This window comes from Cervus canadensis, chromosome 15, assembly GCF_019320065.1.
Source record: "Cervus canadensis isolate Bull #8, Minnesota chromosome 15, ASM1932006v1, whole genome shotgun sequence".
Lineage (NCBI taxonomy): Eukaryota > Metazoa > Chordata > Mammalia > Artiodactyla > Cervidae > Cervus > Cervus canadensis.
The window spans coordinates 16,319,010-16,345,663 of record NC_057400.1 but is presented as its reverse complement, the minus strand read 5'-3'; the positions used below and the strand labels follow the sequence as shown (position 1 = coordinate 16,345,663).

Below are 26,654 nucleotides of genomic sequence, written 5' to 3'. Positions count from 1 at the left end.
CATTCAGATTAAGCAAAATGATACATATCAAGCGGAAGTCTTGGGTAGTCTCCCCTTCACACTCAAGAAGTGTTTGACAAATTTTTAAAAGCCAACATCAAAAGGGAAAATTTCATCGCAATTACATTAACTGGAAGTACTACTTAAATATAACTTTTCCATAATAACTTAAAATTCCCCTGAAGCCATATTCTCAGTTAACTATATGTTCTCTAAGTTTTTCCAGAGAGAAATCGCTGCACCAAGCCTTAGACTTATTGGTAGTTTTACTCAGTAAAAACATATACAACACATGTACATGCACATACAATTTTTATTTAACATTATGAAAAAATATTCTCCAGGAAGCAGGCTTTTCCATTGTATCTTTGAATAATAATTGCTTTGTTTTGTTTATTGTTTTGGTGTTTATTTTTTTTTTTACCTGGTTCTCCTGTGATATCTCTGCTGTAGGGGGTGGTGGAGATTCTTCACACACTGCAAGGCTCCGAACTAGCTTTAACTTTGAGCTTGACTGAAGAAAAGTATTTAAAATTAACGCTACATTTCATAAATCTAGGGCTAGAGTTTAAGTTTCTTTATAATAGTTTCTGCTGTGTATAGATGTAGGTGAAATGTGCAAGTTAAATATATTATCAGATACCATTAAAACTCTTTGTTATGAGGGAAAACAATAACTGCAGTTTTAAAAATAATAGCAATAGCAAGAATGGGAGTAACTTCAATCTCAAAACCCAAAGAATGATGAGAGCCATTTTCTCTACAGATAAAGAACCATTAAAGATATAAAAGCAATGCACAAAAGCGACTAGGCAAGACAAAAACCCCAAATAAAACAAAATAAGCTTTCTGCCCCAAACAAAATGTGACAAAACTAAACTGAATGCAGCGCTGTATGAAAACAAAGATTCATCAAGCATGAGGGAAGGCCCTTTGCATGCCAGCACAAAATATTTACTATACCTTAGACCTTTTTCCTGTCTGTCCAAATGACTGCAATGGCCGCTGAATACACAAGAAAGATTTGCATTAAATTTCATACTGAAACAGAAAAATTGTTTCTTAGTACATAATCCTAAACCACAGAGAAACTAACTGCACAAAGAATGGAAAATGAGGAAATCAGAGTTGGTTTCAAGTAAAGAAATATTGATTCCTCCCAAAAGCACACTTGTAGAAGACTTTCTAAAATCCTTCTGTGAGTTGGCCATGTTCTTTAAATGAGCAAACAGCCATAATTTCTGTGTTGACTGAGCTAAACTGAATTATAAGGTAATGTCTTAGTAGCAAAATAAAATACACATTTTTTGTATTCTGTAACATATTACACTTTAGTCAAAGTTGGCGGGGGGTGGGGGGGGGAACCCACAAGAAACCCTGAGGAATTTTAAGTAGCTATGCCTAGCAAAGTTCCAAACTTATGATACTAAAGACAAGGTTTCAAATGCCCATTGAATCAGAGTACCTCCACTTCTCTACTGAGCCTTTTTAGCACTGTAGTTCACTGTGCTAAAAGCCAAAATCAAAAGGGCAAACTTCATCGCAATTACATTAACTGGAAGTTCTCAAGTATAACTTTTCCATAATAACTTAAAATTCCCCTGAAGCCATTTCTCAGCTAACTATATGATCTCTAAGTTTTCCAGAGAGAAATCACTGCACCAAGCCTTAGACTTATCGGCAGTCTTGGCTGTACGTCACAGTACAACCCCAGTTTATCAGTCGGAATCCTATTTGTCTGGTCAAGGGTAAAACAATGAAGTAGAAATGAAGAAAAGTGAGCAAAGTTCCAATATGCATGTTCAGCTTAACCACCAGATCATCAATCACACAACTGGGGAACCCACTCGGGTGAGTGGCTCTGATCTGTGATACCAGGCTTTGGTTTGAGAAAACAGCTGAAGGGCTTGTGAACTGGACTCTGGAAGATTTTCTTTGCTTCCATCTCCTTCTAATCTACCTCTCTCACCCCAAACCCAAACAGTACAAGGCCTAGTTATCTATCACTTAAACTCATTAAAACCAAGGAGCCAGTTTGATACCAGTCATAAAACAAAGTCCTTAATACCTAGATTAGTATGCTTCACATATGAATAAAAGCCACCATTTCATTCCAGAATCTGAAAAGGCCTTCCTTGTAGAACCAACAGAAACAAGAATCTATAGCACCAGTGTGGTCTGTCTCCCATTTTGAGGTCAAAGTTCTTGAAATAAGAAGCACTGTACTCTTGGGATTTTGACCCTGGATTTATTCAACAGTAAAAATTAGCAGTACCAATGACAAAAGAAAAACAGAAAAAAAAAAAAAAAAGAAATGACTTTGTTTCTTCAAGAGAAGAAATGATACAGATGCACGCACAAATGCCCATGACAGCGCTGGCTAAGAGAACTTCATGTTGATCTGTCTTCTATTTACTCACTTCTTTAATTTATTCAAGACAATTTCTGTTACCACTACATATACAATTAAAAGAGGCTATGTTACATAGAGTAAGGGTTTACAGAAAAAAATTGGAGAAAAACCAATAGATATGAGCAAAATGCGCATGACTAAATAAGTTCTAAGGAAAACAATTAATGATTTATTTCAGTCTTCTGATTTAATCCCTCACAATTCTAAGTATCAATGGCACAACACTTTCTCTTATAATTTTATTTTTTAATGAAAAAAAAAATCATTAACTGGCAAGTAAAAACTGCATTCATATGCTGAACCGGATTCAAATTTCTAGCTTTGCTTCTTATGAATAGGTGACCCTAGTCAAATTATGTCATTTTACTTTCCTTGTATAAAAGTTCATACTACTTGTATTAATTCTCAGGGTTCTTGAAAAAGTTCAGTGAAATGGTAGATTTTAAAAATGAGGGACTTCCCTGGTGGTCTAGTGGTTAGGACTCTGCTCCCAATGCAGGGGACCCGGGTTTGATCCCTAGTAAGGGAACTAAACTGCAAATGCTGCAAGTAAGACCTGGTGCAACCAAATAAATATAAAAAAAATTTTAAAAAAAGAAAAGGGCTTTGGGGAGGCTGTACACTGTCCCTATAGTAATGGTTCAGAATTTTCATAGATTTACACATGCTTTAAACGTCTCCATTTTAACTCATAAGAGCTCTTTGATGAAGGAAGATTAAACCAAAGAGGTAAAATTACCTCAGTGTGACTTAACATGTTCTAAGTTCCTGCTACATGCCAGACTCTGTGCCAGGTAGTAGGCTTATAAAGATGAATAATAGTCACACAGAACCCAAGATCTTCAGAATCTTAGTCCCGTGCACTTTATATCACACCTATAAAAAAACATTCCTGTGAGTCAAATACTATTTGTGATTGACAGAATTCTAAAGATAGCCTTCTAACATTTCCCTCCTCTGGTAAATTAATGAAATGCTAATCTAAATAAGGTTGTGAAAGAATTTTGCACATGTAATTAAAGTACCAAGTCAGTTGCTCTTAAGATATAATTCAGCTGGGTCTGACCCAAACAAGCAAGCCCTTTAAAATTTCTTTGGTTGGGAGTGGGGCGGCAGGTGAGAAGGACCTGACACTGCGCTGCTGGCTTTGAAGACAGAGGGGACAGAAGAGGACTACAGTCAGCCTCCAGGGGCACAGAGTGGCCCGTGGCCAAAAGTCAGCCAGGAAACACGGACCTCAGAATTCCAGCTGCCAAACACTAAGGCGCTGCTGTTGTTGGTATGAGTGTGAAAACAAACTCTTCCCCAGAGTCTTCAGATTAAGGGCCCAGACTGGCCAGCACCTCTACTTTCAGCCTTGAGAAACCCTAAGCAGAGAACTCAGCTGAGCTCAACCAAACTCCCAACTTACATGAGTTGAAAACTGGACATTGTTTTAATCCTCTAAGTTTGTGGTGATATGTTATGCAGCAATAGAAAGCTACTACATAAGTAAAGCATAAACTGCCAAAGTGGCATTATTCAATAAAAATCACTTATTATTTCATATCAAATGACAAAGATACTAATTACATAATAAATACCAGAAAATCTGCCATATACACACAAGCACACACAACAGAGAAAAGAAGTTTGGCTTTAAATAAGAATGAATTATTTCTAAAGTGGACTTTATTATTTAAAGCCTGCCTTTCACTTTTCCACCCCCATTCCACTCCACCCTTCCACCCTCCATGTAGCCTACATATATTTGGATTTTAGCTCAGCCCAAGCCAAGCCTCCTTCTCAATTTCTTTTTACTGTGGAGAAGTACATATAAAATTTACCATTTTAATCATTTTTAAGTATGCAGTTCAGTAGTATTAAATATATTCAAAATGTTATGTCACTACCCACACACCGTATCTGTAACTCTTTTCATCTTGTAGCCATTAAACATTACTCCCCATCTTCTCCCATTCTAACCCCTGGTGACTACCATTCTACTTTCTGATTTTGAGTCAAGTACCTCATGTTAGTGGAATCACAAAGTGCTTATCTTTTAATGACTGACATTTCAGTTAGTGTAAGTATAATAACCTCCACGTTCATCCATGTTGCAGCATATCACATAATTTCTTTCTTTTTTAAGGCTACATGTTATTCCATTGTATGCATATTTCATATTTTGCTTATCTACTTATCTCAAGATAAATGCATTTGGCTTGACTCCATGTTTAATTATTGTGATTAATGCTGCTATGAACACGGGTGTACAAATACCTCTTCAAGATTATGCTCTCAGTTCTTTTGGTATATATCTGGAAGTGTAACTACTGGATCACAGACTAATTCTATTTTTAATTTTTTTAAGAACTGCCATTCTGTTTCCCATAATGTCTGTATCATTTTAAATTCCGAACAACAGTGTACAAGAGTTCTAATTTCCCCACATCCTTGCCAACACTTGTCTTTCTCCTTTTTGACAGTGGCCATCCTAATGGTGTAACATAGTATCTCGTACTTCTGATCTGCGTTTCCATAGTGATTAGTGATATTAAGTATCTTTTCATGTACTTACTGGCCATTTGTATATCTTCTTTGAAAATGTGTATATTTAAATCCTTTCTCCATTTTTGAATTGGGTTGTTTGGGGTTTTGTTGTTGTTGTGTTTTAGGAGTTCTCTATATATTATGTTTATAATATCTTCTCAGACAAATGATTTGCAAATATTTTCTCTTAGTCTATGGATTGTCTTTTTACTCTTTTTATAGTCTTTTGCTGTAAAAAATTTTTAAATTCTCATTAAGTCCAAACTGCCTGCTTGTGGTGTGACAGCCAGGAAATCACTGCCAAATTCAATGTTGTAAAGCTTTTGTCCTATGTTTCCCCCCACCTCTTAAGAGACTGATTTTTTTTTCCAATTTGGTACTCCGATTAGAGTAAGAACATGAGATCAGTGAGAATAAACACTGAATTATTACTAAAATACTGTGATATAGCTTTATATTGATTGTACAGAGAAAAAAAATAACACTGGAGTTAGGGCAATAACCACATGTGCAAACCAAATACATTATCCTGACATAGTCTTCAATAAAAAGCTTTTTCCTTAGGTGATGATTAATATTGTTGCATGTGGGTCAGTTTTCATCTTGAAGATTAGCTTTGAATGGCTTCATTAAAAAGATCCCTCTTACTGGCCCACAATGGTCAGAAGTAGCCTTTGATGATCTCCTCTCATGTTATTTGAAACTACTGGGTACAGAGTCTTCTGATACATTTGACTGAACAACTGTTCTACTGGGTTGGGCAAAAAGTTCCTTAGGGCATTTCCATAACATACGCATAAACCTAAACCAACTTTTTGGCCAACCCAATACATGTTACATGATCAATATCACTTCAAGGGACCACAATCCTGACCAGCGTGAAGTCGTCTGTGCCAGCATCTTTCACAGAATAGTACAACCTCTCAGCAAAGCAAGATGGGTGGCTTGGGGGGAACTGCAAGATGGTCTTCAGAATACTTTCGACATATCTGGAAAACTCATGGCTAATATACTGCTTAGTAAATCTCCATTAGCCATCTTGGAGTAAGTCTCCACAATAGCTTTCAGCTGAAGAAAGCTTCTTGTGGCATGAATCAAGATAAAGCAAGATTCACATGTCCCAAGTATTCTCCCCTTACCAGCTTAATAAAGACACTGAGCATCTTCCTGAGCCAACTGGTGGTTTATTTGTGTGTGTGTCTGTGTCTGTGTGGCACTTTACTTAACCCTTTCAAACCCAACCAACTTAAGATCAACCTGATGTCTTATCTGGCTCTCATCAGTCAAGTCTCACAAAATAAAAAGCAAGTCCCACTCCAAGGGTAGCCCCTTGGAGAGTCTGCATTTCAGCATGTTGAAACTTATACAAGACTCAAAAGGTATGAGTTCACTGTAAAATGCACTGAAACACAGATGCTACTTTTAGGGGAGCTGGGCCCAAACAAGGTTGGGAAAGATCATGAATGGGGCAGCATGGTGCTCCAGAAGTACACAAAGGTAGAAGGCTCGGGTTGAGTCCTGCCTGTGCCACTGGATCTCCAGGTGACACTGGCAATTCACTGAAATAAGTCTCTGAAAAATGGAAGGTTTGTGGGACTCAATTTTGAGTTGCAACTCTTGAGTTCTATGACTCTAACGCCTAAATAGTTGGTCATAACCTTGAGCTCCTCTAGCCAATTCGGGATCCTTTTTGCCAGAAATGTCATCACAGGGCATCTTTCCTCTGGGTATTTCTCCCTCAGGTTCATGAAGGATGGTGGTGGTAAAGGTAACTTTCACAAAGGTCTGCAGTTTTCAAATGGAAACCCAGCCACCCTGAGGCCAGCTCTTGCAACACTCTTGCCCTAGACCTGAGTACTGACTCTTTTCTTAGAAATACCATTCTCTCTCTGGTAAAAGTGAGATGTTTCAGCAACTGTCCCCCCACTGTGGGGACAAGATCAGCATGTCTTCTCTGCAATGTATGTTTTCGCTGTGGACATCACATAGGGCCTGTCATCCTGGGAGACGCCAAGGGGCAGGGAGTGTGACCTCACTGATCATTTGACTAGAGTCGCTTCCACAGCTTAACAGTTGTTTTCTTTTATCAGTGCTGCTCAACGTACTGCCCACAGACGTGTCAATGGGTAATACTGGCATCACCTGGGAGCTTGCTGAGATGCAGAATCTTGGCAGTCTCACCCAACACCTTCTTCAGTCTCTTTTGTGGTTCTGCAGTCTTCAGCCTTTACCCTTCTTAAAGTTGCTGACTTTACAAATGGCTCCAGCAGTTCTGGTACTATAGTCCCTTCCCTCTTGGGTGTGTAGTTTATAATAGGCATCCTTGGGCAGTGGGATGTCTATAGAGGCAGGCCTGGGGACTGAGAAAGCTCTCTTGGCTGGCCCCTTTGGTATTATGTCTAAGAAGTCATCACCAAAATCAAGTCATGAAGCTTTCTTCCAGTGTTTTCTTCTAAGACGCTTAGAGTGTTATAGCTCTTAGAGGTCTTTGATTCATTCTGTGGTAATTTCAATATACGGTCTTAGGTAAGAGTCCAACCTCATTCTTTTGCCTGTGGATATCTAGTTTTCCCAGCACCATTTTAAAAAAACTGTCCTTTCTCCATTTGCCTTGGCACTCCTATCAAGAATCATCCGATCACATATGCAAGAATTTATTTCTGGACTCTCTAGTCTATTCCTCTGGCCTAAGTGTCTGTCTTTATGCCAGCACCAGACTGCTTTGATTACTGTAGCTGTGTAGGAAGTTTTGAAGTCATGAACTGGTCCCTCCAGTTTTGTTCTTTTCCAAGAATGTTTTGACTATTCCAGGTCCTTTGAAGTCCCACATGAATTTTAGAATGGGATTTTCTATTTTCGCAAAAATGACATTTGATTTTGACAGGAATTGCACTGCATCTGTAGATCACTCTGGGCAGTATTAACATTTTAACAATACTTATGTTTCCAATTCATGACAATGGATGCATTTCAATTTAATTATGTCATATGTAATTTCTTTCAGCAATGTTTTGTAGTTTTCACTGAATAAGTCTTTCACCCCTTGATTAAGTTAATTCCTAAGTATTTCATTCTGTTTAATCCTTCTGCAAATCAAACTGCTTTTGCAACTTCCTTTTCAGATTGTTCACTGTTAGTATATGAAAATGCAACTGATTTTTGTGTGCTGACTTTGTGTTCTGCTACTTTAGTTAAATTCATTTATAGGAATAGTGTGTGTGTGGCAATAGAAACATTACTAATCAAAAACTCTTTGTATAATTATTTGGGACCATACCAACAATTCAGAACTTCATAGCAATTATGTGGGAAAGTGAACTGCTTGAGATTAATGTGACAGATTGCTTGAATTAACTCTAAATAATTCTTAACAAAGTAGTCATAAAAATTCTTAAAAGATTATAGTCCCTAATAAAACTGAATAAAAAACACAATCAACACTGTCATACAAGCAAAATTATTTATACAAGAAGTGGTCGAAAAACTTTCTATTAATTAAGATAATATCTGCTTGGAAACATTCAAAGAGATGTCTAATGTCTGCTGGCCTCTCTCCAGCTTGATGATATTATTGTTATTATTATCATGGCTTAGGCAGCGTTATTGAAGAAAAAATCAATTACTAGCAGAGCTATTAGCTGATTACTCATCCACTGATAACTGGCATCATTTATTCAGTGCTATATTAAACACTGTATTCGAAGACAGATTAACTAACAGCTCCAAGACTCCTAACAATATATACATAAAAATACAAAATGTTTGAGACCCTGTTTTGGAATACAAAGGGTGTTTGACTTCCAATTTCCACTCTCTGTAGACCAAGAACAGGTCATTCCTCTATTGAAATGCATAAAATACATCACATTTTCTGTACTGCTGATGCTATAAATTCAACAGCAATTCTCCAGCACATCAGTTATGAACATGAAGCATATCACGTAACCTCAAACCTCTAACAGTGGAAGGTTTAAACAAGGATGGATGCTGCTAGAATAATGCTGCTTCCTTTGATGTGACAACTCAGCATCCATCTCCCTCCCCCTCAGATGACTCTTCAGCATGATAAAGCAGACTGAGGAATGGTTTCAGTCTCATAACCAAGTTAGAATGAAAAAACTGGCCACGTAATACACATGCTCCATTTAAAAAAAAAATTTGCACCTTGGGCAACTGTCCTCTTGTAACTACTTTACAGTTTCTAGAAGCATTTATTGTCTGAAGATAGAACTTAAGTCTTCTCAAATGAGCAAATGAATGAATGGATGGAGGTAAACAAAAAATAAAATGAAAAAAGATGAGGCCTGACAAGAAAGCACTCACATAAGAAAATCAAAAAAGGAACAATAATTTAAAGTTTATTCCAGCTATAATGAAGGTTTTTCTAACTTTAAGGTAGCATCATCACATGGGACAGTTCTGAGTCCATTCCCGAGATACTCTGTAGTGCTTATCTGTTTTATAGATCCGTGCAATCTCTGGCACCAGGATATCATCTAGGTTTGAATCACGTATTAGTGAACAAATGGATAAAAGAACAGTTTATATAAATAATATCTTTAACAAATAGTAGAAAATCATAAGAGTTCTTAAAATTTTATACTATGACATCCCTTCATTCAAAAATTAGTTTTCCTCAATAAAATACTAAAGGGATGGTCAGGAAATTAAGACCTGGAAACAGATGAACTATTTGCTTCCTTAAGAAAACATTTCCATTTTCCTAAGTCACTTTTAATCAGCACATACATCTAAATTTGAGTAAAAATAATAGTTGCTGCTTAAAATGAAGCCTTCAGGAAGTATCTTAGAGGTAGAAAAAGAAGATGAAGTGTCTACTAGTATCTTAGAAAAAAAGGCATTTCATAATAGGTAACTCCATATTAAGAGGTAACTATACAAAACAGATTTTTTTTTAACAAGACACTCTATTCCCTTTTCATTCTTAAAATAGTTGACTTATTTATATGAAAACATAAAAAATTTTTTCTAATTTTATCTACTTCCACTCCTAATTTCCATTACTTAAATCTCTGTGTACATTATTTCGACTGTAAACCCCTTGCTAGATCCCTTGCATAGAGGCATACTGAACCTCAAAATCTCCAAGCAGAGTAAATATATACACATAAAAGTAAAATCTTAATAAACATTTGAATAAACAAGGAATACAGCATTTCAGTGGATTAACATAAAATGAACTCTCATATTCTCTTTGTTCCTCTTCCCAGTCTTTATATTCACTATGCTATATGGAACGTGATATGAGAGACCAGGCCCATTTTTCCTTATTACACTATTTCCTTGCCATGGAATAGGTTTTCAGTAAGTGTTTGCAGCATGAAATTCTCCTGCAGCATGAACCACTGAGCCACGATTCAATAGTGGTCATCAGAACGTTTTTGTGTTTACTGCCAAGAGCAACACAGGAGACATGGCAGAAAATGTAATACAAACACACCTCGTTTCACTGTGCTTGGCAGATACTGTGCTTTTACAAATTGAAGGTTTGTGGCAACCCTGCTTCAGGCAGCACCGTTTTTTCAACAGCGTTTGCTCTCTTTGTGTCTGTCATGTTTTGGCAATTATCACAATATTTCAAACTTTGCCATTATTATTTTATTTGTCATGGTGATCTGTCATCAGTGACCTCTGATGTTACTACTGCAATTATTTTGGGGTGCCTCAAACCACACCCACATAAGATGGCAAGCTTAACCAATAAATGTGGTGTGTGTTCTGACTGCTCTGCCAACCAGACAGCTGTTGCCAGTCTCTTCCCCTCCCCAGGGGCCGCCATTCCCTGAAACACAACGATGTTGAAATCAGGCCAGTTAATGATCCTACATTGGCATCTAAGTGTTCAAGAGAAGGTAAGAGTCACATCTTTCTCAGTTTAAATTGAAAGCTAGAAATTAAGCATAGTGAGGAAGATATGCTGAAAGCTGAGACAGGCTGAAAGCTAGGCCTGTTTGCCAAACAATTATTCAAGTTGTGACTACAAAGGAAAAGTTCTTGAGGGAAATTAAAAGTGTTACTCCAGGGGAAAACATGAATAAAAAGAAAGTGAAACTTCCTTACTGCTGATATGGAGAAAGTTTTAGTGGTCTGGATAGAAAATCAAACCAGCCAAAGCCTAATTTAGAGCAAAGCCCCAACTCTCTTCAGTTTCATGAAGGTGGAGTGAGGTGAGGAAGATGTATAAGTTTAAAGCCAGCAGAAGTTGGTTCACAGAATTTAAGGAAAGAAGCCATCTCCACAGCATAAAAATGCAAGGTGAAACAGCAAGTGCTGAAGTAGAAGCTGCAGCAAGCTAGCCAGAACTAACAGCCTTCTATTGGAAAAAGATGCCATCTAGGACTTCCATAGCTAGAGAGGAGAAGTCAATGACTGGCTTCAAAGCTTCAAAAACAGGCTGATTTTCTTATTAGGGATTAATGCAGCTGGTGACTTTAAGTTGAAGTCAGTGCTCATTTACCACTCTGAAAATCCTAGGGCCCTTAAGAATTTTGCCTGTGTTCTATCAGTGGAACAACAAAGCCTAGATGATAGTACATTTATTTACAACATGGATAATGGAATATTTTAAGTGCATTGTTGAGACCTACTGCTCAGAAAAAGGATTCCTTTCAGAACACTACTGCTCATTGACGACACACCTGGTCACCAAGAGCTCTGATGGAGATGTACAAGGTTCATATTATTTTTATGCCTGCTAACACCACAACATCATTCTGTAGCCAATGGATCAATAAGTAATTTCAACTTTCAAGTTCTTTCAACTTCTTAAGTCTTATTACTGAAGAAATACATTCTGTAAGGCTATAGCTGCCACAGATAGTGACTCTTCAGATGGATCTGGGCAAAACCCAGAAAGCCTCTGGAAAGAGTCACCATCCAAATGCCACTGGTGATTCATGGGAAGAGTTCAGAATAGTAACATTAATAGGAGTTTGGAAAAATTTGATTCCAACCCTCATGGATGACATTAAGGGGTTCAAGACTTCAGCGGAGGAAGTAACTGCATATGGAGTGGAAACAGAAAGAGAATTAGAATTAGAAGTGGGGCCTGGGGACTTTCCTGGTGGTCCAGTGGTTAAGAATCTGCCTTGCAATGCAGGGGACATGGGTTCGATCCCTGGTTGGGGAACTAATATCCCAGTCACAGAATAACTAGGCCCATGTGCCTCAACTACTGAGTCCACACACCACAACTGGAGAGAAGCCTGTGCAGCTCGACAAAGATCCTGCAGGCTGCCACTAAGACCTGACAAGGCCAAAAATAAATAGATAAATAAAAAAAAAAAGAGAGAGACAGAGAGAGAATGAAAAACACTATCCTTAAAAAAAAAAGTGGAGCTTAAAGATGTAGCTGAATTGTTGCAATCTCGTGATAAACGTTTAATAGATGAGGAGTTGCTTCCTGTGTGGGGTGAGCAAAGTGGTTTCTTGAGATGGCATCTACTCCTAGTAAAGATGCTGTGAACATTACTGAAATGACAACAACGGATTTAGAATATTATATAAACTTCACTGACGGAGCATCAACAGTCTGAGAGGACCGACTCCAATTTTGAAAGAAGTTCTACTGTAGGTAAAATGCTATCAAACATCATTGCATGCAACAGAGAAACTGGACATGAGAGGAAGTGTAAATTGATGCAGCACATTTCAATGCCGTATTTTAAGAAATTGCCAGTGACCTTTAGCAACCACCACTCTGTTCAGTCAACAGCCATCAACATCAAGGCAAAACACTCCAACAGCAAAAAGATTATGATTTGTCAAAGGTTCAGATGATGGTTAGCATTTTTAGCAATAAGGTATTTTTAATTAAGGCCTAACTATTTTTTTTATACATAATGCTACTGCATCCCTAACAGACTACAGTATAGTGTCTTTACATGTGCTAGGAAACCAAAAAATCTGTGTGACTCGCTTTAATGTGGTATTTGCTTTACTGCAGTGGTCTGGAAACAAACTTGAAATAAATTCAGTGTATGCCATAATTTAAGTTAATCGCCTTTTGAGAAACATGACCTGGAAGAGTGAACCTTAGGTGTAGAAAAGAGACTAGAAAGATATCTTTTACCATTTCAATCACAAATGCAATAGAATTTAAGCATTTTCTCTGATCCAATCAGGATACTGACTTTCTGCCATCAATGGCTGTACTGATGGCAGGCATGACAATTTTTTGTTTTAAAAAGTGCTATTTCTAAAAATGATTAGAGAAACTGTTATTCCTCCAAATCTCTTAGGTAATAGCCACCTGACCATACTTAAGCAGTGGGATCTAAATGCTTTTTTACTGCTGTATGAGTTGATGTCATTTTCTAACACATTTCTGGCACATAATGAAGAATAAAGTTTTTGAGTGAATTAAAGAATAAAACAACCTTTCAAAGAAACTTCTTAATTTATTCTAAAAAAATAAAGTATAAGTTTTGGCACAAAGCCTTCAAGGTCTTTAGGATGTAGAAAGAATGATAAGAGTATTTTTCTCCCCAAATAGAATTCTTTATTTCTAGGGCTAACTAAAACAGAAGTATAAGACATAGTATTTTAATTTAACAGTTCATGGGCTTCCCTGGTGGTACTAGTGGTAAAGAACCTGCCTGCCAATGCAGGAGACATAAGAGACACAGGTTCCATCTCTGGGTCGGAAAGATCCCCTGGAGAAGGAAATGGCAACCCACTCCAACGTTCTTGCCTGGAGAATCCCATGGACAGAGGAGCCTGGTGGGCTACAGTCCATGGGGTCACAAAGAGTCTGACACAACTGAAGTGACTTAGCAGTATAGGGCTAACTAAAACAGAAGTATCAGACAGTATTTTAAGTTAACAGCTTATGGTAGATTAAAGGTCTTTCCTACTGAGAGACAGGGTCAAATGCCCCTTCCCCTTGAATCTGGGCTGGCTTTACTAACAAGTGTTATCAAAAGACAACAGTGGAAGTGACATTCTGGGACTTCTAAGCCTAGGTCACAAGGATGCTTGCAGCTTTGTTTGGCTCTTGGAACATTCTTTCTGGAACCCCTGAGCTGCCTATAATGAGTCTGATTACCTGGGCTGATTGTGTTGGAGGCAATCCAGGTATGTGATCCTAGTTCTAGCTCAGCCTACATTCCAGCTGTTGCCACCAAACAAGCCAGATAAGTGAGCAAAACAGTTATGGACCTTCCAGGCCAGCCCACCTGACATTTAAATATCAGTGAGGGATCTCGTCTGATGCCTTGTATGGACAAGATTCACTCAGTCAAGCCACTGATCCATTTCCCAACACACAAATCATGAGATATTAAAAAAGAAAATGTTATTTTAAAATTGCAAACCCTTATTTTGTGATCATCCGTTGTACAGCAACAAATAATAAGAACACATAAAAGTAAGCATTGTTAAGGACTACTTGACACAATTTTTACCTACCTGGAACCTGTGGACCATCATCAATTTCATCTATGCCTGGAATTAAAAGCCTTCTCAGTGGTTAGTGCTAGGTCATCATACATGTGTAGCATCAAAAGCCTCAAGTGACCTTTTTTTCTTCACCAATCTTTTTTCTCCCTCAGTCACAGCTGATTGATTACTTCCCCAGGGCTGTTTTTGCCAATAGAACTCCTGCAGTTTCAATCTCTCTATTCTAATCTCCTCTAATCTTAGGTTATTTTGAACTCTCACAACACTGATATGTGCAAAATGGAATGAAAAAGTGTAAAGCCACTAGAAAACCAATATTGGCCACATACAAATAAAAAGAAATAGGTGATACAAGCAAATCAAAGAGCGAAATTCAACAAGTTAATCCAGATGACCACCCAAAGCAGCTGGTAGGCATGTCACAAAAGGTCACCTTACCCTTATACAATTCTGAAAGTGAGTTTTGTATGAAAAGTATAATTATGTATTATTGAATATTTAATACTTGTAGCCAGGGGAAAAACTCTTGTTTACCTGCAAATCAATATTGTTGTCAATACAACGTTCATTCTTCTCTGCCAGAATCTTCCCATAGCTTTCTGATTTGGTAAGATTTTCAACTCCAGTTGTATCTTTCACTTCTGCCTCCAAATCCTTCATTGTTTCAGTTTCATTTTTTATAGTAACAGTATCAGACATCCTCATTAGCAAAGGTTATTTTAGAATTCTACAGGGAACTTGAAGCCTTAGCAAGCAAGAAAAAAATTTTAATTCAGTTTGAAACATCCTTTACATTCAGTTAGTATACAACATTGACTAAGTATCTTCTATGTTCCAGGAATAATGTCAAATATACACAGCAAAATTCCTGCTTCCAAAGGGCATACAGTTTAGTGGCAAGTATATCCAAATTAAAAAAAATCATAAGACAATGAGATAAGGGATATAATAAGAGTATGAGGTGATTTTGATGTGCACACCACTGTGAAAGTTCACAAGAAACATTAAGGAATATGTCCTATCCAGATGAGAGATAATGGATGGAGAGTTATAGATATATACTTGGTTGACATCAGAAACCTTTTTATCTGAAGCGATATTATGAGTATTGTCCCGTGGAAAAAAATCTTCCTGTCATCGCTTCAGAGAGTTCATCTAGCATTCCTAAAATTTCTAATTTCTTAAATTAACCTGCAATTCCAAAAGGAAGTAACTTAAAAAATAGCAACATTCTATACAAAACACAGTTGTGAATTTGCACTAATAACTGTCCAGCATTATGAATCAAGCATTGAAAACTCTCCTGATTTACGTGACTCAGGGCCAAACAACATACATTACCAGATGCTTTAGTACTTCAAAGGAGATCAAATACAAAAGAAGCCAATATGTTTCATATCTTCAGTGAGTTTAAGACAACAATGGGAACTTTACACTGAATATCAAATAGGAACTTATGAGATAAAGCTCTCATTTTAGGACATGTGAGATATGCGAACCTGAAGAGCAGAACTTATACACCATTTGCTATTTTTTTCTAGACTTATTGAGATATAACTGATACATAATAACATATAAGCCTAAGGTGTACAATATGATGATTTGATACACATATATATTGTGAAACGAGTAATGCAATCCATCACCTCACATAATTAAATTTGTATGTGTGTGTGGTAAGAACAACCTATTTCAAAACGCATCAAAAAAATGAAGATGAACTGATGGACAGGTAGAGGGATGGGTACAGATGGACAGATGCAGGTTAAAGCAAGTATAATAAAATGCTGATGGTAGAATGCAGGTGTGGTTGTTCAACCGGTTGTTAAACGGTTGTTCACTGTAAAATTCTTTCAACTTCTCTGCATTTCTAAAAATTTCATAATTAAATCTTGAGAAGGGAAAAATCCAGTGGACCTTGTTTCTTCTACATGGAAAATTCAAGAGTTCTTTTCCTAAAAGAAATTTTTGCCATGAGATACCTAAACCTATCTGAGGAATCCATAAATACATCTGAAAAGCTAAAAAAAAAAGTCTTTCTTGATTATATTTATACCAAAGTTAAGTGATTCATTCTCAAAACAGTAAAGTTACTAAGGGGGAAGGGCTTATTTAAACTACTCTGATTGCTTATGATTTTGAAAGAAAAATCTCTAATTTTTCTCAAATGATAAGACAGGTTAGGTTACCTGATGTGTCCTATGGATTTGGGATTGTGGTGTTCCACAAAAATAAAATAAAATAATCCAAGGTTCTTTTTCACAGTTGTCAGCCAGGATGTCAATTGTCTTGACCCATTTGGAATCTGGCAGGAGGAGTCCCATGTCCTTGTCACCACTGTAGATTCCCGGACTGAAATGGACTGTCTTGGATCAAATATATCATACCTCTCAGCAGCCTAAAATTAAAACAAAATATTTTAACAAAATAGCCAAGGGAAATGAAAGAGTACACAGTAATTTGGAAATTAAAAATACTACTGTTGGTGACTTTACTGTTTTCTTTCCCTAAACAAGGGCCGGAACACTTAGTTCTAGACAATTCTGACATACACTGGTCTTATGAGCCTGAGTAAGTCATGAGGCCATCTAGACTCTTCAGCTGTAAAAGCAGAAGGAAGAAGAAAGCAAGGGAATAGATATATAATAAGAACCGAGTATATGGTCAGTGTTGTAAGGGAGATGATGATTTTCATTTTAAAAGTTTGCCCAGTATCAGAAACCAGGGAATTCTTGCCTCCAGGAACTATGATTTTTAGAGCTTTCTTCCAAAGCTACAACTCCATGGACGTAAAACAGTAATTTTTAAAAATCACATTCTAGGTTTCTAAAAGTACAAAAGAACAAAAGCTGTAATAAGCCATTTAACACGTTCAAAGAAACACACATTGTCTGTTAAAAGCAAATGTCTATAAAGGGTGACAGACTATTTTTAAAGACATCTGAAAGATCAATGCCAAAATTCTCAGTATCATCTGTTTTTAAAGTCAGTTTCATTTAAACTTTTTTTTTGGTACAAGTGACTACATCACGGCAAAAAACACTTCCTGTATTGCTCTTCCATCTTCCTTTGACAATTTTGTTGTCAATAGACAACAAATGTAAATAGGACAGCACAGTTTTAAGGTGAACAACTGCACATAATGGGGTCTAACCACCAAGAGATGCAATACTAATACTGCTGAGCATACATCACAGAAGTCACATCTTACACTAATTCTTCAAAAACGACTTTGAAATGGAATTATTTTGAACCCCAACATAGATTCATATTAGTTTTAATATCTCAATTACACTGTGTTTGACTACAGGATAAAAGAAAAGGAGGTATTACAAACAAGTGTCAAACTGTTTTCTAACTGACACTGTCATTTCAATATGGCCAAGGGTGCTGGGCCACTAAATATAATGACTAGGCTTAAGAAAAAAAATCTACCTGAAACAAACCAAAAAATACTTAAATATAGCATTTTTCTCATTTAAAATTTTTTCTCTCATAAAATGGTAGACACAAGATGGCAGCACTCAGTAAGCAGCAAAATTCTTTGCAGTCTTGCAGAAATTCTGTGATTTAATTGTGACTCTTTTACATTCAAAACTCTAAGAGAGCATGGTTGCAGTTCACTTAAGAAGTGAGTAAGGCACCACGAAAGGAAAAGCTGCAAGGGATAATGAGGATGAGGTACAATGTGAAGAGGTGAACGAGGATTAGAAGATCTTCTGAGGACCCAAGGAGTCTTAGGGACCACCAAATCCAACTGTACGATAAACATGCAAGTTATTAGTGCCCAGAAGTAAAATGACGTGTCCAAAGTCATACAACCAACTTATATGACCAATACTTGCTAATAAGCCACACTGCTGCTGCTAAGTCACTTCAGTCATGTCCGACTCTGTGTGATCCCATAGACGGCAGCCCACCAGGCTCCCCCGTTCCTGGGATTCTCCAGGCAAGAACACTGGAGTGGGTTGCCATTTCCTTCTCCAATGTGTGAAAATGAGACGTGAAAGTGAAGTCGCTCAGTTGTGTCCAACTCTTAGCGACCCCATGGACCGCAGCCTACCAGGCTCCTCCATCCATGGGATTTTCCAGGCAAGAGTACTGGAGTGGGGTGCCACTGCCTTCTCCAATAAGCCACACTACTTGACAACAAATTAACGAGTGCTGCTGAATCAACTGGCCAGTTATTGCCTGGAAAGGAAGTAGCGGTATAACAGAAAACTCAAATGCACTAGCATTAGTATGTGTGTGCTCAGTCACGTCTGACTCTTTGCAATCCCATAGACTGTAGGGAAAAAATATTTAGCTGATAAATGGTTAGAAGATTTGAATGGCTTAAATGTAAAACACTTGCTGCAGTATCTCTCACAGAGTGGGCACCCCAAAAATGTTATAATAGTTTTCCTTCATGGTCAGAATCACCTTAGGCCAGCAGTTGGTTGAAGCTTTGTCTGTTGTGTCCTGGCTGTACCCTGCATGATAGCAGACTGACCAAGGCCCACCAAGGGTGCACAGTGGCCTTGTATACCTCAAGTTTTCTTATGCATAAATCCTACAAAGCTCAATAGAAGAGAATGACTGGAGTTTGTATGAATGTGCCTATGTTGGGGAGGAGTGTGCTTGCCTCAGGGCACAGTCTCAAGGGGCTCTCATTAGAGCTTTGTCATTAAACATAAAAAATTTCACATCAACTTTACTTCTCAAAAATAATAATGTGTTTATTTTAAATAAAAATGTTTTCCTCTCTAAATCTTCAAGTAAAAGAAATATTCCAGCTTCTTGGTACTTACTAAAACAAAATTACTTTTATTGTGGCACAAAGCCTATACTTCTAGGGTTACCTAAGGCTATGTGGATGTGTAGGTGTCAAGTACAGGAAGCCACAGACAGAAATGGCAGATTATATCTCTGCCACAACACTCAAGAGTCAATTAAATGCACCTTCCTTATGTAAAAGATAGCTATACAGTAAGTCAACATGATTAAGGAACCTGAATGAATTGGGTAGGTTTTTACAATAGAAAGACAAGAGAAAAAAAAATTGACGTCTATTAAATGCATACATCTGAGTACCTACTGTTACTGATATTTAAAAACTGAGTTCCTGAGAATTTGTTTCAACATAAAAGAGATGGATATACACACTCAACATTCAAACTCGTCTTTGGAAATACATTCTTCCAGCTAGTAATGTTATTTATTAGGGACATATCAGAGATTTTATTGCTTCCCTGGTGGTCAACTATAAAGAATTTGCCTGCCAATGCAGATGTGGGTTCGATCCCAGGGTTGGGAAGATCCCCTGGAGAAGGAAATGGCAACCCACTCCAGTGTTCTTGCCTGGGAAACCCTCGGACAGAGGAAAATTCCATAGCCCCGTAGGTTACAGTCCACAGGATCACAAAAGAGTTGTACATGACTAAGCGACTAAACAACAGAGATTTGATTATATACAATTTCTAAGCTACCAGGTAGCCAACAGAAGAGAAATGCCACATGTATGTATTATACATAATAAAATCTTCAGAACCTTATGCACAGAAAGGCTGGCATCCACCCAACACCATAAGCAGAAGGGCATTAGAGGGAAAATTAAATTTTTATAACCTAAAAAAGTAAAACTAAAAAAGTATACAAATATAGGAAATATTTTATGATTATTGTGTGAGAGTCCTTCCCAAGAATGATGTAAAAATTTAGAAGCTATCAAAGAAAAATATTAACAAAACTTACAATAAAGTTTCAATATATTTTTGTATGACAAAATATAAGAGATTAAAAGGCAAATCATGTAACAAAAATATTTCCAATACAAAAGGGCCAAAATCTCTAAAGTAAAAAAAGGTCTTAAAAAACAAAGAGAAAAGGAGAGAGAAATGAGAATCAGAAATTTACAAAAGAAATACAAGTAACTAGCACCAATAACTACTCATAAACAGCCTACCAGTGCAGGTACTATTCTAATACCTTTCATAACTAACTCATTTAAAGCTCATAACATGGAGAAGGAAATGGCAAACCAATCCAATATTCTCGCCTGGAAAGTCCATGGACAGAGGAGCCTGGCGGGCTGCAATCCATGGGGTTACATGACTGAGCATGCATGCATGAGGGTGGAGGGAGATGGGTTGGTAGCAATAAATTGGTAGAACTAAAAAAAAAAAATCTCGTAACAATTCTAGGAAGTAGGCTGTATCAATATCCCCATTTTACAGATTAGGAAACTAAAGCACAGATAAATTGCTTTGTCCATGGTCACATAGATGGTAAACGTAGGATATTAAGCAGGATATGAACCGGGGCAGACAGATGCTCCACTCTAAGCTCTTACCCATAATGCTACAGTATCATTAATATGTACCAAGAAGAGAGACAATTTGGGTTTATAGAGCATATTTATTTGAAAAAATACTTAAAACATGTAGTAACTTGGTAACATTGTGTTCAAGAAAGAAAGCAGTAAACTTACCCTTTTCACGTAGATAGTACAGAGTAGTACAGAGATCCTATTTTTATTTATGGTCAGTCAGGCTAATTGCTACTAAATTAGCAGAACTGTCAGGTAATCATCCAGTTTCTCTTAATTTCCCTATCTCTTGTGATGACAAGTATTAAACTATTTAAACATGGCTGGCAATAAGGATTCAGTTTGTGGTGAAGGAACAACATGAAGCCAAGGAGCTTACAAATGATAAATATGCATAGTTAGGTACCTTTCTCAGGGTAACAAAGCAGGGCAGAATTAGGATCAACATTTTGAAAGCATATGCAGTCCATGAACGAATTTTCTCCAGTGAAAATTTCAGACAGAATTTTCAGCAATAAAAATTAACCACTGCTAATTCAAAGGATTACGTTATTCTGCCTACAGTCTAATATATGTGGTTCTATGAGTGTGTTAGGTGTTCAGCCATGTCCGACTCTTTGCTAACACATGGACTGTGGTCCGCCAGACTTCTGTCCATGGAATTCTCCAGGCCAGTATACTGGAGTGGGTAGCCAGTCCCTTCTCCAGGGGATATTCCTGACTCAGGGATCAAACCAGGTCTTCTGCGCTGCAAGCGGATTCTTTATTGTCTGAGCTACCAGAGAAGCCTATGTGTTTACATAGCACAAAAGAATTGAAAAGTTAGGTAATTAGAAAAATAAATATTCTAATTTCACACACTGAAAACCAATTTTTTCTAGATAAAATATCAAAAAATTATTTAAGGGAATCCCCTGATGATTCATTGTTTAGGATTCTGCACTTCCCCTGCTGGGGGCCTGGGTAAATCCCTGGTCAGGGAACTAAGATCCCACCAGCCCATGGCTCACCCCCATCCCCCAAATAGTAATTATAATTTTGCCGTGGGAAAGAAATGTGGCCATACAGGTTAAAATAATTTTTTTTCACATAAATATTGGGGGGGGGGGAGTTGCATTACTGAAGTTATCTGAATAGAATTTGGCACTGCGATGTCACTTTATTAGACACAATGCTGTATTTTTTCCCTTAGAGAAGAAATGTAATCAGGCAGTACTAAATTTATTTATTAAATAAGCCAAATGCACAAGATCAACATACAGCTTCTCCTAAGGTTAAAGGCTGACACAAACCATTAGCCAAGGACCTGTAGTTAGAAAGGCAAAACAAACAAACAAAAAACACCTCCCCACAACCACCCATGGTTTATGCCATATTTGGAAATAGTGGAAATTCACATTCTCAATCACTTGTCATTTACTTGAAAATGAATACAGGCAGCAACATTTCGAAATGCTAAATGTCTATGTGATTTATAAACAGTTGCTGTCATCCAACAAAAGGTATGGAGTGACCTCAGGAAGCTGCAACAAGTATTAGCTATACTATTGCACATGAACAGAAGAGAAAGAACTACCCTGATGCAAAGTTTGCTAAACCCGAATGAGGAGGTTAATAATGACATTTATCAACAAACACATAAAATAATTTTAAGATGACATTAAAAAGAGGAAAAGAGAGAAAAAGAAAAAAAACTTTAAAAAGGAGAGAAAATAATTTAAAAAAAGTAAAGTAAAAAGGCTTGGTAAGTTAAAGAATGAGAGGGAATGACAGATTAGTAGAGTCCTATAGTCCATGAGGTTGCAAAAGAATAGGACACAACTTTGTGACTAAACAACAACCAGATTCTGAGACAAATTACTTTTACTAAAAAACTTAATGGGGAGGTAAAGTGTTACATGAATTTGCTGCATTCTGCATACAAAGATGCCAAAGGAAAAAGAAGCTCATTTAATGGGAACAGAGTATATGAACTGAGGCTAAAGACAAGAAATGTGAGGACAGCTAGAATTGGCAAGAGCATGGGGAATGGGAATTCTCAAATACCATGAGTTGATGTTAGTAATCTGTGGTAACAAATGAAGTTTAAATTCGTCTTATCCTATGCCCAACATTTCCACTTCTGGATCTACACATTGAAGAGACTCATACATGTACATGAGGAGACTACAAAAATACTCACTGCATTGTTTTAATACAATGCAACTTACAGAAAAATTTTAAAACCACACAATCATGAATTGGAAGGATACACATCTATTTCGTGTTAGTAATTCTCTCTGGAAAAGAAAAAGCTTCTGGTGAGACAGTACAGGAATTTTAAGCACGTCTTTATTATTTTATTTCTTAAAGAAAAAGATCTGTAGCAAACAACAAATGGTTAACAATTTGCTAATTCTGAGTAGTAAGTACTGAACATTTTGTTATAATGCTTTTTTTTTTGGTCTTGACATTTTATTAATTCATTTAATCCACCTAACAACCCTAAGATAGGAGTTCCTAATGTCTCCATTTTACAAGTGAGGAAGCGGAGGCAGAGAAAGATCAGGCAGCTTACTCAAGGCTGCATGACTAAGTGGCAGAGTCAGAATTTGAATTCAGGTAGTATGGCTCCAGAGCCCTTGCTAGTAGCGACTGCCTACATACACTGCCTTTAGAAACAAGGGTGTTAATAGAACAGAAAGGAATTAACTGGGGAGACCAGCTAGATACAGAGGTTGATAGAGATACAGGTTAGGGATGTGATAGTCATGACAGGGTACAAATGACTGTGCAGGTAATGCTCGCTACCCACTAACAGAGGAGACAGTTCAGTTCAGTCGCTCAGTCGTGTCCGACTCTTTGCGACCCCATGAACCGCAGCACGCCCAGGCCTCCCTGTCCAACACCAGCTCCTGGAGTCCACCCAAACCCATATCCATTGAGTTGGTGATGCCATCCAACCATCTTATCCTCTGTCGTCCCCTTCTCCTCCTGCCCTCAATCTTTCCCAGCATCAGGGTCTTTTCAAGTGAGTCAGCTCTTTGCATGAGGTGGCCAAAGTACTGTAGTTTCAGCTTCTAAATCAGTCCTACCAATGAACACCTAGGACTGATCTCCTTTAGGATGGAGGAAACATAAGAGGGGGGAAAAAAGAGGATTTGGTGTAGAACAATCTCATTTCAGTTTTGTATACAGTATGTTCAAGGTGCCTTCAGGACATTCAGGTGGAAAAATCTAACCAGGATTTGTACCATCAGGTGTTCAGCAGAGAAGGCAAGGCTGATACTGTAGACTGGGTGGAAGTGCTGAACAGATAGAAGTTCTGAACTATCAACCTAGATGTAGTTGCTGAGAAGCCACTGAGTAAGAAAACAAGTGGACTTCGGATAGAATTCCTGGGGAATACCAAATCCTTAGGAGAAGGGCAGGAAGGTGGAGAAACAAAAAGGGTCTGCTGGATCTGGTAACAAGGTTAGCAGGAGATGCAAAGCTAGGGGAAGGCTGTCAGGATAGAAAGCATGTGGGCGGAAGAGAATAAGCCAGTAGAGAAAGGACGGAGGGAAGCTGAAGTCTTGAAAAGGAAAAAAGGATGAGAATGAGAAGGGAAGTCTGAAGTAGAAAGAAATGAAGAATTGGAGTCAGAAGGACAAATGAAAGGATAAGCCTTACAAGTACTTACTGTTCTCAGAAAAAATGAAGAGAACGTGACAAGAAACTGAGGGAATTCATATCTAATAAACACTTCCTCTATTTCAAACCTAGGACATTATGTGCTAAAAGTGAGGACGCTGGGATGGCTGTGGACTTTTCGAAGAATGATGGGTGAGGGTAAATACTGGAGTGAGTCTGTAGCGGGAGGCTCATTACAGCTGACCCCAACATCCAGAAGTGTCTAGGCACAGTCCTTCTGAGGGGAAGTCTACAGATATCAAGACTACAGGTTTCTGAGATTCTTTAACTGAAGTCACTGCAATGGGAGTAAATGAAATGAGACACCTCAGGTGGTATTGAACAGCCATTTCCAGACCTACCATTATAACATTATACGGTACAGTGCTTAAGAAGCCTAACAATGCCAATCAGAAGGTAAAAAGCTGGAGGCTAGGAATGCTAGAGTACTAAAAGAAGTCTTTCTATATTTTTATGTAGTGGGGTTCCTAGTTTGAGCTGATGCAGAGGCTAAAGAAAGTGTTTCCCATTAGAGAACCAAAGCAGGAGAGAAAAAGGGGGAGACAAACAGCTCAAGCTATATAAGGGATCAAGGCCAGTACAGAAGATTCTAGTGAATATGATGCCCTGAAGACTAACTGTATCAGGAGTTCTAGGAGACAGAACTTTAGGCAGGAATGTTAGCAAATTTATAGCAAGCACTAGCAAAAGTGGCAGTGGGCCAGAGAAGGACAAAAACTCAAAGAGCATGAAAGGGCTGCTCATGAGCTCATGAGAGATGCTCCCTACGTATGTGTTAAATGCAGGACTGACATAAACATATCAGGTTATAATAAGATCTCCTGGCACACAGTAAGATCCCCTTTAAAGACCACATGGAAGAAAAAAGACTGGTCTTATCATTTGATCATGCTTTGGGAAATAGAGAACATTTGAAGGTTTAGATTCTTGGAAACAGCACAGATAAGAAGGATGTGAGAGGAGAAATTAAGATAATGGGCATGTAAGAAGAGAGAGTACAGATTTTTTGTTCCATACTGAGTTTGAATTGATGTTAATTCATTCTTTACATAGTATATTATCTACTGAGAGATGCTGTTAAGCTATGGAACCTGCTAAAGGGAACTATTTAACGGGAAAAACATCTGTTTATTCGACCTTGACTTCAGTTATCTCCTGGAATAATGACAGCCAGAAAAGTAAATTATTTCCCTAATACAGAACACCAAAGACACTATCAATATTTAAGAGAATCAAGTATTGTGTAGCAAAGAATTTGGTGGGCCTTTGTCTCCAGTTCCTGGGAGGTAGCATCTAAATTCTTGGAATTGGGGGAATTCCCCAGCAGTTCAGTGGTTAGGACTTGGTGCTTTCACTGTCATGGCCTGAGTTCAATCCCCGGTCAAGGAACTAAGATCCCAAAAGCCACATGGCAAGATCAAAAAATAAATTTAAATTCTTGGAAGTGACAGGAATACTGGGTACTGACAGTTTATGTTACTGAGGTAACTTACGGTGAAGACCCTACAGAACTGATGTGAAGAAGATGACTCAAGATGGGGACTGGCCACACTTGAACGATTAACTGGATTAGAAAGTTGGGGCTCTGAGCCAAGGGAAGGGGGTGAGAGACTGAGTTCAACCGAGGGGCCAATGATTCAGTCAGTCATGCTGACGTAATGAAACACTAATAAAAACTCTGAAAACTGAAGCTTGGGTGGGCTTCCCCAGATTGCAATATTCTGTCACATATTTGTACCAGGAGGGTAACACATCCTAACTCATTCCACAGAGATGACGAGGGAAGCTTTGCATCTGGGACCCTCCCAAATCTTTAATCTGTTACAATAAAGCTGTAATGGAAGTGCAGCACTTTCCTGAGTTCTAGAAGTCATTCCAGTGAGTTTTTAAAACCTGAGGGGGTAATGGGAACCTTCCAATCTGTAGCTGGCTGATTCGAAGTGAGGGTAGACGTGTAGAGGACGATCCCTTAGCCTGTGGAGCTTGGTCTAATGCTGGGTTGCTTAGTCACGAGCCACTGCAGTTTATTAAGCTTTTGCAGAGTCTAGTCTCATTGATTCCATTCTCACTAATGCAGTTTGTGCAATGTTCACAGCATGATGATATCCCAGTTTATTCAGCCATTCCTAATGCCATCAATGAGAAGGCCTATCTGTATATGGCATGCTAGGCCACTCCATCAGAAGCCTTCAGTCTTTATGGTATTTAAGCTAGACTCTAATGTGGTATCCCTTTACTCCTTCAGAACTCTTTCACTTGATTTTTTTCCCCCTCTGTACTACTAAAATAACTAAATGAATTTATCTCTAA

General features: G+C 37.9%; 1 protein-coding gene across 11 annotated transcripts in view; it reads right to left on the bottom strand.

The window, feature by feature from the left end:
* The window catches only part of R3HDM1 (R3H domain containing 1), a 154,656-nt gene that overhangs the window by 73,776 nt on the left and 54,226 nt on the right, over window positions 1-26,654 (bottom strand). For 9 of the 11 annotated variants that reach the window (XM_043487613.1, XM_043487612.1, XM_043487620.1 and 6 more), the window contains 4 exons: window positions 16,555-16,763; window positions 14,900-15,110; window positions 964-1,005; window positions 425-514 (listed from right to left, as the gene is read on the bottom strand). In XM_043487613.1, the coding sequence (XP_043343548.1) occupies window positions 425-514; window positions 964-1,005; window positions 14,900-15,070 (303 nt within the window). In that variant the 5' untranslated portion in view covers window positions 15,071-15,110; window positions 16,555-16,763. The remainder of the gene's footprint in view (window positions 1-424; window positions 515-963; window positions 1,006-14,899; window positions 15,111-16,554; window positions 16,764-26,654) is intronic. The other 2 variants (XM_043487616.1, XM_043487618.1) reach the window with 2 other exon arrangements.